The sequence below is a fragment of the Heteronotia binoei genome, chromosome 7, assembly GCF_032191835.1.
Source record: "Heteronotia binoei isolate CCM8104 ecotype False Entrance Well chromosome 7, APGP_CSIRO_Hbin_v1, whole genome shotgun sequence".
NCBI lineage: Eukaryota > Metazoa > Chordata > Lepidosauria > Squamata > Gekkonidae > Heteronotia > Heteronotia binoei.
This window is the reverse complement of record NC_083229.1, coordinates 81,750,701-81,767,325: the sequence shown is the minus strand read 5'-3', so window position 1 is coordinate 81,767,325 and position 16,625 is coordinate 81,750,701. Positions and strand designations below refer to the sequence as shown.

General features: G+C 42.1%; 1 protein-coding gene across 1 annotated transcript in view; it reads left to right on the top strand.

The window, feature by feature from the left end:
• Positions 1–9,798, top strand: part of COLEC12 (collectin subfamily member 12) — a 157,211-nt gene extending 147,413 nt beyond the window's left edge. Inside the window, exons 9-10 of the mRNA XM_060243915.1 lie at positions 4,044–4,189; positions 9,114–9,798. Coding sequence (XP_060099898.1) covers positions 4,044–4,189; positions 9,114–9,133 — 166 coding nt within the window. The 3' untranslated portion in view covers positions 9,134–9,798. The remainder of the gene's footprint in view (positions 1–4,043; positions 4,190–9,113) is intronic.
• Positions 9,799–16,625: the final 6,827 nt, after the last annotated feature.

The window sequence follows — 16,625 nt, the reverse complement described above, 5'->3', positions numbered from 1 at the left end:
CGCTGGCCGGCGCTGGTCCCCGAAGGCCTTCCAGAGCCTCTGGAAGGCCTTCCGGGACCAGCGCCGGGTGCCCCGCGGCTTCCCCGCGGCCTCCGCTGGTCCCTGGAGGCCCTCCAGAGACTCTGGAGGGCCTCCAGGGACCAGCGGAGGCCGCGGGGAAGCCTTCGCTGGCCGGCGCTGGTCCCCGAAGGCCTTCCAGAGGCTCTGGAAGGCCTTCCGGGACCAGCGCCGGGTGCCCCGCGGCCTCTCCGCGGCCTCCGCTGGTCGCTGGAGGCCCTCCAGAGTCTCTGGAGGGCTTCCAGCGACCAGCGGAGGCCACGGAGAGGCCTCCACCACTGCCGCCGGGCCCCGCGCGCGGGCGGGGAAGGCGGGGAGTTAGGGTGGGAGCGTCCCTGCGCGTGCGCAGGGGCCCTGCGCAGGCGCAGGGACGCTCCCTCCCTCACTCCCCGCCTTCCCCGCCCGCGCCCGCGGCCCACCGGCTCCGGGGCTGCCTAAACCGGGACCTTTAATGGTCCCGGTATAGGCAGCCCGGGATCCGGGATTGGGTGGCCAGATCCGGGAATGTCCCGGGAGACCGGGACGGTCTGGCCACCCTAGATTGTATCAGATATAGGACAGAATTGCAACTTTTCTATTTTTCTGTTAGAGCTAACTGGATGTTCAGTCAGAGCCAAATGCCTTTAAACTGAGCTTGGGGTGTACGTTGTTGTGCTGCAGGCCAATCCTGAGCAAATGCAGGAGCCATCTTTCCCACTGAGCTGAAGTACACTGCTCTTCTTATCACGCAGTTTCACTTCCATATTGGCACTGAACTAGATCTTTCAAAAATACCACTTGACAAATTCACTATTTTACCCTGATCAAACCTCTGGAAGTGTCTGATTGACTCTGTACATTGAAACAGTGTATCTCCATATATCAGTATCATTTGCATTTAATTACTCATGAAAATCCAAAACATCTTCCTTTGCCAGGAAAAAAAATAATTCTTGTTATGTTCATTCTCCTCCTTGGTAGACACGTTGTGCCCAGGTTTTACCAAGGCAGGAGACAAAGTATGTCAGGAACATCTTAGATTATGTGTGTTGAACTTCAAAGAATGCAAAGCACTTGTGGGCCAATACAAAAATTTGTCTCTGACCTCTCTGTACATGGTGCTTGTGTCAGGAAAGTGTGGTGTGGGCATAGGGTTGCCGGCTCCAAGTAGAGAAATACCAGAAGATTTGGGAGATGGAACCTGAGGACAGTGGGATTTGGGGAGGGGAGGGATTTCTGTGAGGTATAGTGCCATAGAGTCCACCTTCCAATGTGTCATTTTCTCCAAGTGAACTGATCTCTGTCACCTGGAGATCAATTGCAGTCCCAGAAGATCTCCAACCAATACCTGGAGGTTGGTACCTGTGTGGGCAGTAGAAATGTGAAGGCCTGGAAAAAAAACAGAAAAAATCGGGGGGGGGGGCATTTTTTTCTGGTTTTTTCCTTAAGCCTTTTTTGCTTTTTCCAAAAAAATTGGGAAAATTGAAAAAAAGGAAAAAATTGATTATGGAACATTTTATTTTAACATGATGAATAAAATATTTTAAGACAAGGTGTTCAAATATTTTCCAAATCATTTCTAAAAGATATGTATGGTATCAGATGATTCTAATTTCTGTGCCCATTCATTGAAACTTAGTCCCACACTCCCTTCTATACACTTCCCCCCTCTTCAATTCTTTTTATGAGAATGGGTTTTTTTTAATTTTTATTTAATACTGTGGAGAGGAAATATGAATAATTGTTACTTCTGGATTTTTAAAAAATGTTTTGTGGAGTTTTTTTTGTCTGTTCCACATAAACTAGTGAACAGCTCAGGAAATTGTTGCTCTGTTTGTTACAATTACAAATAAATATTGTTTAAAAAGTAAATTCTGTTTGTAATAATTGTTTGGATACAGTATATTTTTAATATGCTAGTTGTGATAATTTCATGCCAAGTAAAATTATCCCTAATCATATTTTATGTTCCTAAAGTAACAGAATGACTTTGTCTGGAAAAGAAAAAAGAGGTGCTAGTGTAGCATTTTTTTCAATTTTTACAAAAATTTCCGTTTTTTTCCCGGAAAAAAACGGGAAAAAAATCTGGGGGTTTTTCCAAGCTTCAAAATTTCCTGAATTTTTACATCTCTAGTGGGCAGTAGTCCTCAAGTATTCTTAAAAATTTTCAGTTGCAGCACCTGCACTGTGGAACCAGCTTCCGGAGGAAGTGCGGGCCCTGCGGAACCTTGACCAGTTCCACTGGGCCTGCAAGACCGCCCTTTTTAGACAAGCCTATAATGACATCGACTGCTGAGTTGCCTGGTACAAAGAACCGCCATCTATAATATTATCTAAACTGGCAGAACCAGCGCCAGAACAGTCTTATTGCTGCCAGATATATATATACATATAGTGTAACATAAATTATGTATTTTAATTTAACTAACTGGTTTTTATATGTTTAATTTTAATTGTTAAATCCAAAGTTTTATTATTTATGTTAACGTATGAGCTGTTGTTAGCCGCCCTGAGCCGCTTAGGCGGGGAGGGCGGGATAGAAATAAAAGCTATTATTATTATTATTATTATTATTATTATTATTATTATTATTATTATTATTATTATTATTATTACTATTATTATTATTATTATTATTATATGTTGAGTGAGGCTTTTCCTTCCTGCCCCTCCCCCCAAAAAATTAGTGCCTACTTGTGCTACCCCAGCCCTCTACTGACATGATATTTCAGCCAATCTCACATAAATCCAAATGTGAATGCAGTATAAATATAAGAGGGTGGAAATTTGCCAGCATTTTTAATATCAGAAGACCAGGCATCTGGGGCTGCCCCTATATTGACCTAAATGGTACAGATCACTGTTATTTGTAATATGTGACCCATAAAGTGTGCAATATGCTATATCTGGGACTGCTGTATGAATCTGGTATATTACATTTTCATTTTATGTTATTTTTTCCCTCAAACAAAATGTTGAGTAGAAGTCTGTAGTTTTTGATGCTGCACTGTTCAGTTTCTCCATGTTTACCTAATATTGTAACCCTTCTGACCGCCACACTGTCAGTCAACTCAGCTGGACTTAAATTGCTACTTCTGGAAAGTTCCATTCCAGAATCCCACAGTTTCATTCAGCCCCCTTGAATAAGGCAGGCATATTCATTATGGATCCTTTTCAGACAGTAACCACAAATTTCTTGTGCTTGACAACCTGCTTCTTCAAGAAAAATGAGCTTTTAAAGATCTGAGGGAAGCACATTTTATTTATTAAATGAAAACAAGAGATTGTGGGTCTATCAAACAAGGTCTCTTCAGTTCATCTCTAAACCATAAAGACTTTAAAAACTTTATGACTATCCATTCACTACCAAAATTATAATGTATAATGATAGATTATTTATCTTTCCTTCTAAAGTAATTTGATTGATTGACTGATTCCTATTTGTATCCTGTTCTACCCTACAAACTATAACAGTTGCTTGGGGGTACTTATAAATAAATATAGTACCCAGCTACTGCCACAGGTCAGTTTTTATTGAATGGTAACATATTAATGTGAATTCAGTTTGTCATATTTTAATACTCTCTGTTTTGCCTGTTTCTTTGTACTTGATAACAAGAAACTGTTGGCTTTGTTTTGATTTGAAGGTGGAGATGTAAATTTAACAAGAAGACATCTTTATATCTCAGTAGCTAATCTGAAGTTGTTAAACAATCAAATGCAGCCCCATGGATTGTTCATACCCCTTTCATATCCATGAGCATCCCCAAATAAAACAAAGCACATATTTTTAATTTTAGGCCATTAAACCATAGTGGCTAGTTGAACTGATTCCCTTTCTGCAGCCCAGCTGTTTTCTATTTCCAAGAAATGTCATGTCAGGGAGTATATTTTGTATTCAGAACAGAGCTGGGAGTTTTGTTTTGCTTTTGCTTCACTTCTGTTGCAGCATCACATAATGGTTTGCTGTTTGTTACATCATAATCTATTATTTCTTTTGCTGAAAGAAACTGGAAGACCGGGCAGCCTGATAACTGGAACCATGGGCATGGACCAGGTGAAGACTGTGCTGGGTTGATCCATGCTGGCCTGTGGAATGACTTTCACTGTGAAGATTTAAATAATTTTATTTGTGAACAAGAGGTGAACAAAGGTAAGCTAATCAGTATGTTAAGCTAGGTAACAGTCAGCTTGGTGTCCTTAACAACTCAGGGTTACCTCATAAAATGCCAAGATACACATGCTTTGATAACAGTAGATCTAGGATTGGTAGCCAGATGCTCTCATGCAACTACACTGTGTAGTACAGGAGTATCCTTCCCAGTTTTAATTGTTGTTGCTAAAAGGGAAAATGGTATTTTCCTTTGTCAGTAATGCTTTGAGTATAGGCTTGCCAATCCCCAGGTCCCAGCGGGGGTTCTTCCGCTTTCCCAGGCTCCTTCCCGCCTCCAGTCAGCTGGCTGGCGGGGAAAGCCCTGCCCCCACAGCCACCATGTGACTTTCCACCTCTGTAGGCTTCAGTCTCCGATTGGAAAGGCTTCCTCTTGGGATGGTGTGTCTGTGTTACTTTGAAGAAAGTTGGCAGCAACTCATGAGTAGAGATGCCAATCCCTTGCTTCAGAGTCGCCAGAAACGGGGGGTGAGGGGGATGAGGGAAATGTCTGCTGGGCAGTGAGTCACCTAGAGGTGTGCAAAAAAAGGGAAATAATCTGATTTAGAAATATATGGGGCCAAAATATTAGGAATACCATATATTTCCGAATACCAGTACTCGGAATAGCTGTATATACAGTAGATGTACTGCTATTTCCGAATGTACTGGGAGGCAGGGGGTTTGAGGGAGAGCCCCCAAAACTGCAGGGAACCTGCAGGGGACTCTCCCCTACAAAACCCCCAAGTGCCAAAAAGGTTGGGCCAGAGGGTCTGATTCTTGGGGCATCCAAAGCCAAACCTAACTTCACACCAGAGAATCTCGCTAGGACCCAAATGCACTACATCCACCTATCTACTCTATGAACCTTGCTGGCCTGGAACCAATATAAACCCAGTTGCCAATGTCACTGCCACACAAAACACAATCTGCTCAAGGCCTGCTCTGCAGATCTGGCTACAACAAACCCAGATGCCAGCTCTCCAGCCCTGCCCCGAACAATGCAGGGAGAGCTAGCCAAGCACAACAAGCATGCTGGTTCTGGATCTCTCACCCAGATGCCAACTCTCCAGCCCTGCCCCGAACAATGCAGGGAGAGCTAGCCAAGCACAACAAGCATGCTGGTTCTGGGTCTCTCACCCAGATGCCAGCTTCCCTGCCACAGAACACACTATCTACAGATGCCAGCTCTCCAGCCCTGCCCCAAACAACATAACTCTCAAACAAGAGAAGCGGTCCAAACAACAACAGATCCAAACAGATAACTGAGAAAAGGCCAAGAAACTAAAAAAAAGTGACCTTTTCAACAATAAAAAACCTCAGGCCAAATCAGTCAACAACACCCTCCCCCCAAAAAAAACCAGAATCAGGAAAAGGGACAACAGGACACGATGCAAAACCAACAGCAACAGATCCAAATCACTGAGAAAAGGCCAACAAACTCAACTGTTAAAAAGTAACCTTTTTTAACAATGAAAATTAGACCAAACAGCTCCCCCCCCCCAAGAATCAGAAATAGAAGAGAAAAGGAACAACAGCTGCACAACACAGCAGCAACATATCGAACACAGAATCCTTTTTAAAACAGTAAAAAACTTGACTTTTAACAATACAGGAATTTTACCAACCCCTCCCCCCAAAAAACCTTCACCCTAACCCCAAGAAATCCAAGCCACCTAAATCAGGAAAAGTAAAAGGACAGTGCACTTTTAAAAGTCCTCTCACTAAAGTAAGATATAGGCAAATTGTCAGTGCTTCCACCCCAGGCCCCCACCCCAGTAGAACCCCCTAACCCCAAATAAGCTACCCAGTACCCACCCACTCAAATCTGGATAAGTAAAGGGACTCTGAGTCTTAAAAAGGCCTTTTACTAACTAAAATAAAAACAAGAACCCCAAGACTGTCTTACCTTAGATGTCTTCTCTTATCCAGGCAGGTCAGGCAAGGCTGAGAGAGAGCAGCAGCAGCTGAGGCCAAGGGCCAGCGCAGCACAATCTCTCTCTCACACCAACACCAACCGAGCAGCAATGGAATGGAGTCCAGCCAGGCAGACTCCTTAAAAAGGTTCTCTGGCCCTACACAGAGCAGTTTCAAAAAATACCACTGCTCTGTGATTGGCCAGAGAACACTGTTTACTTGGATACCCAAGTAAACAAAAGAACAACAATGTTGCTGATGGCTGGGGGATTAGCCCAGCCATCAGCTACACAACAGCCCTGCAAAGCATGCATTTGCAATTTATTTTGCAAATGCATGCTTTGGATTGGCTGCTGGGGCTCCTCTCCCCCTCCCTCCCTGATCCCAGGGAGGCTATGGGAGAGGCGGGAAAAGGCTTCCAAAGGCAGGAAAGGAGGCAAGCAGCTCCCATGAGGCTGCAGAAACTCCTTTCCCGCCTTTTCTATGGACTTCCATATACTTCCGAATATTCATTTGGAAGTATGCGGGGAGCCGTATAATGGCTTCCAATTGGATTTGGAAGTATACAGTGCCATATACTTCCGAATCAGGGGTGATTCAGAGGTTTCTTCAGTTCGGCCGAACCGAATGCACACCCTGTGGGCACTTCATTATTCCCTATGTGGAGATCAAATCTCAGCTACAAATACAAGTTGATGGGTTGTGAATTGGCAGAGACTGACCAAGAGAGAGATCTTGGGGTTGTGGTAGATAACTCACTGAAAATGTCAAGACAGTGTGCGATTGCAATAAAAAAAGGCCAACGCCATGCTGGGAATTATTAGGAAGGGAATTGAAAACAAATCAGCCAGTATCATAATGCCCCTGTATAAATCGATGGTGCGGTCTCATTGGAAATACTGTGTGCAATTCTGGTCACCACACCTCAAAAAGGATATTATAGCATTGGAAAAACTGCAGAAAAGGGCAACTAGAATGATTAAAGGTTTGGAACACTTTCCCTATGAAGAAAGGTTAAAACGCTTGGGGCTCTTTAGCTTGGAGAAACATCGACTGCGGGATGACATGATAGAGGTTTACAAGACTATGCATGGGATGGAGAAAGTAGAGAAAGAAGTCCTTTTCTCCCTTTCTCACAATACAAGAACTCTTGGGCATTCAATGAAATTGCTGAGCAGTCAGGTTAGAACGGATAAAAGGAAGTACTTCTTCACCCAAAGGGTGATTAACATGTGGAATTCACTGCCACAGGAGGTGGTGGCGGCTACAAGCATCGCCAGCTTCAAGAGGGGATTGGATAAAAATATGGAGCAGAGTTCCATCAGTGGCTATTAGCCACTGTTTGTGTGTGTATTGGCCACTGTGTGATACAGAGTGTTAGACTGGATGGGCCATTGGCCTGATCCAACATGGCTTCTGTAATGTTCTTATGTTTTCATAGGGTATAATGGGGAATTGATCTGGAGGTATCGGGGGCTCTGGGGGGGGCACTGTTTTTTGAGGTAGATGCACCAAACTTTCAGTATAGCATCTAGTGCCTCTCCCCAAAAGTACCCCCCAAGTTTCAAAATGAAGGAGCCCCCCAAAAAGGTGTCCTATCCATTGTTTCCTATGGAAGGAAGGCATTTAAAAACGTGTACTGTCCCTTTAAATGTGATGGCCAGAACTCCCTTGGAGTTCAATTATGCTTGTCACACCCTTGCTCCTGGCTCCATCCCCAATGTCTCCTGGATCCACCTCCAAAATCTCCTGGCTCTACCCCCAAAGTCCCCAGATATTTCTTGAATTGGACTTGGCAACCCTATTTGAGTAACATCTGAGTAAACTTTCTTAGGAAACAATCCTAAGTAGATCTGTTGAGAAGTAAGTCCCATTTTACTCAGGGAGACTTACTCCCAGGAAACCTTAGCATGGAACTACATTCTACAAGTTAAGGAGATTCCAACACTCTCTATTGATTGTCAGCCTCAGAGTGATCCCAAATAGATACCATAGCACACACTTGTTTCTTGAGGATAAAATCAAGGAAATCTTGTACAGAAAAAACCAGGATCTTGGGGTTAGGCCTCACCTGCTGATTGTCTTGCTGATCTAATCCTGTTCACCATGTTACCAGTTGTACCTCTAGTTTGATCATAGATCACACGACTCTTGGTTTGGTAACCTCAAAGTGTAGTCACACAAGGGACCAAGCCCTTCATTTTCTCTGGAAAATGAAACAAAACAGGATCTCTTCCCCAAAATGATTATATTTCCCCCATCTCCTTGAAGCAGGAGGGGCTTCAGAAAAACCCAGGAGCCAAAAAAGCAGCTATCTCTAAGCTAAGAGCCTCCCAACATTTTTGATGGACATCATGTTCATGGCAGTCATTTTCTAATATTTTCTAATATAGTCGGGACTATATTTCAGAAGGGTAAAAATGCCCACAAGTTAAACAAGGCTGAGAACGCTAATATTTTTATCCCATGAAGGAGCTGAATGCCTTGCACGTGGTCCTTCCCCTAACCACTTTATCCTCATAACAGTAGTGCAAAACTTTAAACTGAGAGACGACTGTCCACTCAGTGGACTTCATGGCTAAGTCAGGATTTGAACTTGAGTCTCCTTGGTATCAGTCTACATTATGCTGCCTCACAACTGCATTTATCTCATAATAATCTGGATGGAGGGACAATTAGTGGGTGGGTAAGGAACTCTTAATACACCCCCACCATGATTTCTCCTATTTTTATTAAATTAATATTCCCCTAATAGGGAAACTAAACCTGACTTAGGTAAAATGGCATGGGGGAAACCTTTGCAGGGAATAATTTGTAGGTATAATAGTAAACTTTCCTTATAAGGTAATTCTTGTGGTCACATGCCTACCTCCCAAGTTTTCATCATTTCAACAAATGTGGTGGGGGGGCAAGAAAGTAGTGTTTAGAAAAATGTCTCCTGAATATGTGGGTTTTAAAAACGTTTTACTTTCCTAGGAGTTTAATGTGTTGTTTTCCTTTTCCACTCTAGCTCAGCCTTCAGGATTGTAACAGGCTGTGAATTTCAACATGAAAATGACTATTTCTTTAAAGACAAAAACAAAAGAAATCCTCTGGGAGTGAATCATCACCTGACCAAAAGAGGGAGCACTGAGAACTGGTTTTGATTAACAAACATCAGCACAAATTGTCCTCCTTGTCTTCTAATTTTCAGGGGCTTTAGAACCTGTTGCACAAAAGTATTTGTTGGAAATGCAATTGGACTGAATCAGCTATTAATCCTCCTGAACCCTGGAGAGTACAAAAAAATAGTTCTGGTCAGAAAAGGACAATGCCAAGCTGGCTAAAAGTCATAACATTTCCACTGTAGTAAAACAATATGAAGCTACTGCATACACACAACATCCAATTCATAAAATCCCCATTATAGGCAAATTATATAAATATACATTTATAAATATATATAAATTTTATATATAAATATATATAGTCCAAGTCTGATCAGTAATATAGAATATACTTTTAAAAGCTTTTAAATTTTTGTATTTTTGTACAAAATTTTTGCCTATTACATTGGTCTTTTTAACTGCCTTAAAATAAATTTAGAGCAAAGAGACCAAAGAAAATAGCACTGATGCTATTTCTCATTCACTAGAAATGATTGTCAGGTACAACTCTTGTCCCCCATAGAAACATATTTTTCACTCTAGCTTAAGCAGCTTTGAAGATGGTTTGGGTTAACATATGAAGTGTTTTATGTAAGAGGCACTGGGGGAATGATTCCAAGGATATTAAGGTGCAGGTTTCAAACCTCTTTCTTCTTGGTTGGTCTCATCTATGAGATGACTGCGACATAAGCCATGTGTGGATGGGGCAGTCCTCAGGAAGAGCTGCTGGTACTCTGCCTGCAGGGAATGAAGGGTTGCATTTGGTATGCTTCTCTTCTACCAGAGTAGCAGGCTGCTGAGGACTGGATTGGCAACAAATGGGAACTCAGAATCAAGCAAGACATTTCCTGTGGTTGCATGTAGCTTTCCCCCAGAGTCATTGTTTTAACCCAAAGACAGCTTCCAAGGAGAAACAGAACAGCGGGGTTAATGCTTATGCTTTCCTTCCCAGCTTTTTTTCCACAACACACTGCTCCCGCCCCACCAGCTGCTTTCTTTCGGTTCTGGGGAAAACGGCCATTGGTGAAGGGTTAACCATCCCCTCTCCTAGGCCGCGGTCACACTCACCATTAAATCCATCCCTAACCCGTCGCTATTATACCCCACAGCTTTTTTACAACGAATTTCCTGATCAGACATCCCTCCATCCTTCAGTTCTAAGCAGCGTTGGTCCCATCGCTGGTTGATCAGAGGACTCAACCGGACCTCATTTTTTGAGATGGCATTCCACACTCGCTCAAGCGCAGTACGTGGGATATTGTGCTTGGTGCTTTAAAAAAAAGGTGCCAGAAAAGGTGGGCGATCTGCCCCCCCATTTAAACACCTCGACGTGGTGTTTAAATGTGGGGGGGGAGCACGGCAACTCTCTTTGCTGTCTCTCTGCCTGGCGGGGAGACAGCAAAGGTGGGGGATCTTCCTCCCCCCTCCATTTAAACACCCTGACGTGGTTTTTAAATGGGGGGGAGCACGGCAACTCTCTTTGCTGTCTCTCTGCCTGGCAGGGAGACAGCAAAGGTGGGCGATCTGCCTCCCATACCCCCCATTTAGGAAAGGTCCCCTATGCAAGCAACAGTCGTTTTTGACTCTGGGGTGACGCTGCTTTCACAAAGTTTTCATGGCAGACCTTTTACGGGGTGGTTTGCCATTGCCTTCCCCAGTCATCTATACTCCCCCCACCCCACCAAGCTAGGTACATATTTTACCGACCTCAGAAGTTTGGAAGGCTGAGTCAACAATTACTGGAGCAATGATATCATTTGGAGTGGGCTCTCGCAGGGAAGCGGATGTGCACTTGCAACGAGTCGGCTACAATGGAGCGTTCAAACATAGAAAGTACGCGCGGGAGTCGTCAGAAGCATTCTTATTCCGGATTTAATGTACTATCAAAAAAGTCCGCGTCTCAGTCGTGGCAGTCTGGGACATGAACGAGCCAACGACCATTGCCAGATGCTGATGTTTGGACAACCGCATAAAATCTGACATGCATTTGGCTTTCATCCATGCCCATCTCGTCAGTTTATGTGCGTCTGATCTCGACCCTAGTGTCACTTTTCTACTCTTGACTGCTCATTCTAAGAATCAATTTGAGGTTGTGAGGAAGTAATACATGTCTGCATACAACTCCTAATTTTGTACTTAACTGATTAACTGACACAAATTAAGGCTTCCTACCACAGCATAATGTTCTGCATAGAATCACACTTAAATCAAAATGAAAAACAGACCATGCATTTTTACATACATGGGAGTTTTGTGAAATGTAGAATGTACCATACAAATGTCTGTATATAAAGATAGCAGAAATATCCATGGTCACTTTTGTTGCAGATTTGGATGCAAGCTAGACACAGAAAAAGAACCAGTTTATAAAATGAACACAACTTAAAATCAGAAATCTCAATTCATCTTGAAAGTTTTTGCCACTAGTTTTCCTCATTTCCTATTTGGTTAAGCAGAATTTGCTAATGCCTTCTTTTTCTCTTCTAGAAAGAGCTATTGCCCAAGCATCATGTATCACTTAGAATGTAAGCAAATTTTTAAGTTTATTACTAGGAACCAGGGCTTTTTTTTCTGGGGAAGCAGAGTGGAATGGAGTTTCAAAACCTCTGTGGAAACAAAATTCTAAAAAAAAAAAAAAACTTTAAAAGTTCATGAGGGGCACCAGAGGAGCATGACATCACTTGTGTCACAAAATTTTTAAAATAAAATTTGAAAAATAAGTAGTGGCTGCAGGTGAGCAGGGAAGCAGCCAGACATCACAGGGAACCTCACTAAGACAACAGCTATTTCCTCCAGTGAGTGTCAAAGGGGATTTTGTCACTCCAAAAAGGTCCTTCTTGTCAGTAAAAACCATAACATTGTTGTTTATAATAACTGTTGGACCTGTCTTAGTCTTTGATCCAACAAAGTTATGTTAAAACATGGTGGCTTCAATGCCATCAAGTACAAAAAGCAAGACCCAAAAAAGAACTAGGGAAGTTGGTGGCATGTCTAAAGTTTGGAAAGTCCTTTAAAGTAGAGGTAGATCCATGGCACATGGAAATAATATTGTTTTATATAATCCTGTGTATTTCTCCATTTCCCTCTCTTGAGGGTTTCGGTACTCCTTTTTCCAGAAAAAAATCCCCGCTAAGATCTATCAGATATGAACCTCTCAGAGGTAGCTAGCTGGTCATTGCTGGAAATAAGACACTTGTTCTTTGGTATGTTCTTACAGGGCTCTTCTAATGTTCCTACAAGTTCAGTTTTGTGAATTATATGGATCCAGAGAATAAATCAGTAGTCCTTAACATGGTGTCTGGCTTGGGGATGTTCCCCAACATCTGCTTCTTCCTTGAATCTTGAGATAAAATTCAAAGAATTGTTAATGGTATAGCTTTAGCTTGCTACCAGCTAACAAGCTAGCAAAGCATGAAACTTGAAACATGGGTCGTGTCAGGTGTTCCTTGGTCCCTTTCACAGTCACATGTAGCTTCATGGACTCAACTTAAAAAATCTCTAATTGTTGGAATTTTGGCTTAAGACCTTTGGGCAAATGAGCTAATAAAAGGATTGATTGATTGATTGAAAAACCTCTTATTTGCTCAGCACAGCTGTGAGCACTATAAAGTAGGAGGAGGGGCCTCCCCACCCCTCACCATTTCCCTACTTAGCTCCATTGTAGGGACTTGACTTGGAACTGCCGCTTTTGTGAATGGCCCTGTCCATGGGGTAGCCATTTTGTGACTGGTCCCACCTCTGTGACAGCCAGGGCTTTTTTTGTAGAAAAAGCCCTGCAGGAACTAATTTGCATATTTGGCCACACACCCTGATTTCACCAGAAGTGACATCACCCGTTCAGTAAGTTACTTTCTGCATATTGACACAGAACAGTACAGTGATATCAGCTGCATTTCATGGAAGTGTGTTCTCACACAGCCCAACGAGAGACCTTGTTTCACCCCCCTCAACATGGCCAGAGAGAGAAAGCCACATGCAGTGGCAAGCCCAGTTTCTCCTGGGAGGGGGTGTTCATGGGCGGCTCTGTGTCTCTCACTCTCTTTGCAAACCCGTTGGAGACTGGAGAGAGCAGAGAGGATGGAACACGCAGTCTGGGAGCAAGTGGCTGCCTAGTGCCTTTCCTCTGCCAGAGACCTTTTTTAAAGCTGGAGTCGTGGACAAGCCAACTGGAACTGCATTCCTGTGCATTTCTGCTAAAAAAAAAGCCCTGGTGACAGCCATTTTATAGTAGCACCCACTAACCTTTCACAAAATTCCCTTAAGTATCCAGCCTCATAAGGCTGGAGACTCCAGTGCTAGATAATTGTGATGTGGGGGATGTCAAAATAGTCCACCTTTATTGGACAGAGCTGTTATGCTTCATTGCTGCCCTTAATGTCTGTAAATTCCATATTTTTCCAAATATTTGGCCTAGACTGTGTTAATAATTAATTACAGGGAGGGAAAAAATGTTCACTAATTTGGTGCAGACATAGCTTCAAATAACATGCCTTCTACACAAGAGTGAAAATGTATTGGGGGAAAAGTGTATTGCCCTGCTAAGAAACCTAAACTTGTTTATCCTACTATACCCACTGCAGGCTTCTAAAAACATGCTGATGCATACAATGCTTTCATATTCACCAGTTTCACTTATTCACATGAGGGTGGTAACAACTCTTGGAATGCAAAAAGATACCTGTGGAATTTCCCTGGCACTGTGGTGAATGGGGAAACTCATGCATACAGAGAGATTTTATTTGAGAACTGGAGTTCCTGTGTGTGTGTGAAGAAGACACCCTGGGCTGGACTAGTATATCTGACCTGGATAAAACATTGTTAAAAGTAGGTTTGCATAGGCTATGATCGTTTTCTTGTGCTTTCTTCATCAGAAGCAACTAAAGTAAGAATTAAAAAATGACCAGACATGTTCAAGTATCTTTTTACTACTGAACAAGATATTCAGAATGATCCTTTGCACCCAGTTATTGTTTCTACATCACAAAATAGAAGGTTGTAGCTAATAACTGTTGCTGCTAATAGCGAAGCTTTCTTCCAACAGAAGAAGACTGGAACAGGCTGCTAACATGAGCAGAAACTGCAACTGTGGGAGGAAAGTTCAGCTATTAGCAGAATAGTATCACTAGATAAAATGAAGATTTGTTTTTTAAATGGATATTTTTTATCATTGCAAATTTTGAGTTGTTGTGATGCCATTAATTGTTTCCTTTGTCGAAACAGCTGCTTGCATCCCTAACAAAATTAATTCCAACTTTTATATACAAAGTTTCTGGATATTCATCAAGATATTATGGGAGAAATCCTAAGTGAGCCTACTCAAAAGTAAATGCAATGTTATTCAGCAAGGTTTATTCCTAGGAAGGCAGATTCAGGTGGGTAGCCATGTTGGCCTGATCCAACAGAACAAAGTTTGAGTCCAGTGGCACCTTTAAGACCAACAATGTTTAATTCTGAGTATAAAAACTTTGTTACTCTTAAAGGTGTCACTGGACTCAAGCTGTCCTAGAAAAGTAGGATTTCACTCAATACTGATGCAGTAAACATTTCTTCCTACCCATCTGGTACAAGAAAGCAGAGGTAGATTCTGAAATATTTGAATCTAAACTTCCCATTTCCTGCAAATGACTCTTTATTATCTATTTTGTTTTCTTAATCTGTTGATTTAGGGTTGATTTTGCCCTTTTCATATTTAAAATGTTTGAGCAATGAAGCCACAATACTCTTAGTATTCTTCTTATTTTTTCATATTTATTTTAAGAATACAGAATCCAGGACGGAGTTTTGAGGGATAGGCTGTATATGAGTAAGAAAATATATATATTAGATATCCTCAGGCAGAAGTCAGAAAACTCATATGAAGGATATGGAATTTTTGTGGCCATAATTTGTCTGCTCTGTATTTCTTTAAATTCCTTGTAAGAGGGGAAAGGTTAATTGCCCCATTAGCAGTACAATCCTATGCAGAGTTAGTCCAGCCTGAGTCCATTGGTTTCAGTGAGTTAAACTGGAGGAATTCTCTGTATGACTGAACTGTTAAGAGTCCCAAGGTATAATTGGGAAGCAAATGATGCTGCCAGTGTTGCTGAAGCTCAGCAAATTTGCCCTAGCTAGTGCCTTCAATGCGAGTGCCTTCAATGGATGCTGCACTGGGTTCCAAGACAGAAAAGAGATGGAATATACATGTAATCTGCAAACAAAGAGCCTGGAACGGAAGGGATGCAGGGTTGTGCATTATTTGAATGCTGAAACTGGAAAGTAATTGGAGATTATGTCAGTGTTTCTTCTGACAACATGTGACATCTTCAGGAATGCTATCCATATACGCTAATAGAAATTGAGATGCAACTCATTATCTCTAGAGCATAGACTTTCCTGTGACAAAAATAAAGATAAAAGACACTTTGATACTTTGGTCCAACAAAATCCACTATTTTGGATGCAAGACTCATGTGGCATCTTGTAGAACAGCATGTCAGTTTCCCCATGCTGCTATAAGCTACCAAAAAGGATTTTGGGGGAGTGTGGTTAAAACAGCAGATCTATGTAATGACAGGTGCACATGAAGAGCCTGCCACTTGGGCAGCTGCCATGTTAGTTGCTTTTTCTTTGTCAATCTGTGTCACTTGATGCATGCACATCCATTCACCAGTCCACTGCTTATTTAGTGATGGCTCATAGAAAGAAAGGCTGTTGTAAACAAATTTGAATTTCTTTTATTTCTTTTCTCCAATATCTGGTTCCTTCTAGCACAGTAAAACAGACATTTCAATGTGTTTTTATAATAAAATGTGGTTAATGTTCCAGAATTTTGAATATCTTCATTCTAGAATAACCATGTACCATCATAATCTGAAAGTGTGTTTACTTGGTTGTTTTCCAAAGCGGATGTAAGTGTGGACATAAATCCAAGGGAAGATGAAAAGAACTACAGGTGGGTCTAAGGATCAAAAATGATGGTTGAAATGTTATTTTATACAGTCAGATTGTAGGTGTAGCATTCTCAAGAAAAGCAGTTCAAGAGAAATTGAGGACAGACAGAAGACTGGACTTTTTGGTTCTATTCAGCTCTAATATTCTGGTAACAAAATATGGATCGAGGCAACACTGGATCCTGGATAGGAAAGTACAGGGAATCTTGGCAGCAATAATTGAAGGAAAACCATGCAGAGGGGCCAGATGAGTCATACTGATGGACTGATAGCTGAGAGTGGAAACCAAGACTTAGGGTACCTGGCTGAACAATAAAAAACCTGACAATATCTCAGCAGTTTGCTAAAACCCAGATATCCTGCTCTGCCAAAATTATGCTGCTATTAATGTACAAATCCTTTCCCATGTTTGCAGCCTTTCTCCCCCCCCCCCCCAAAAAAGTTCTG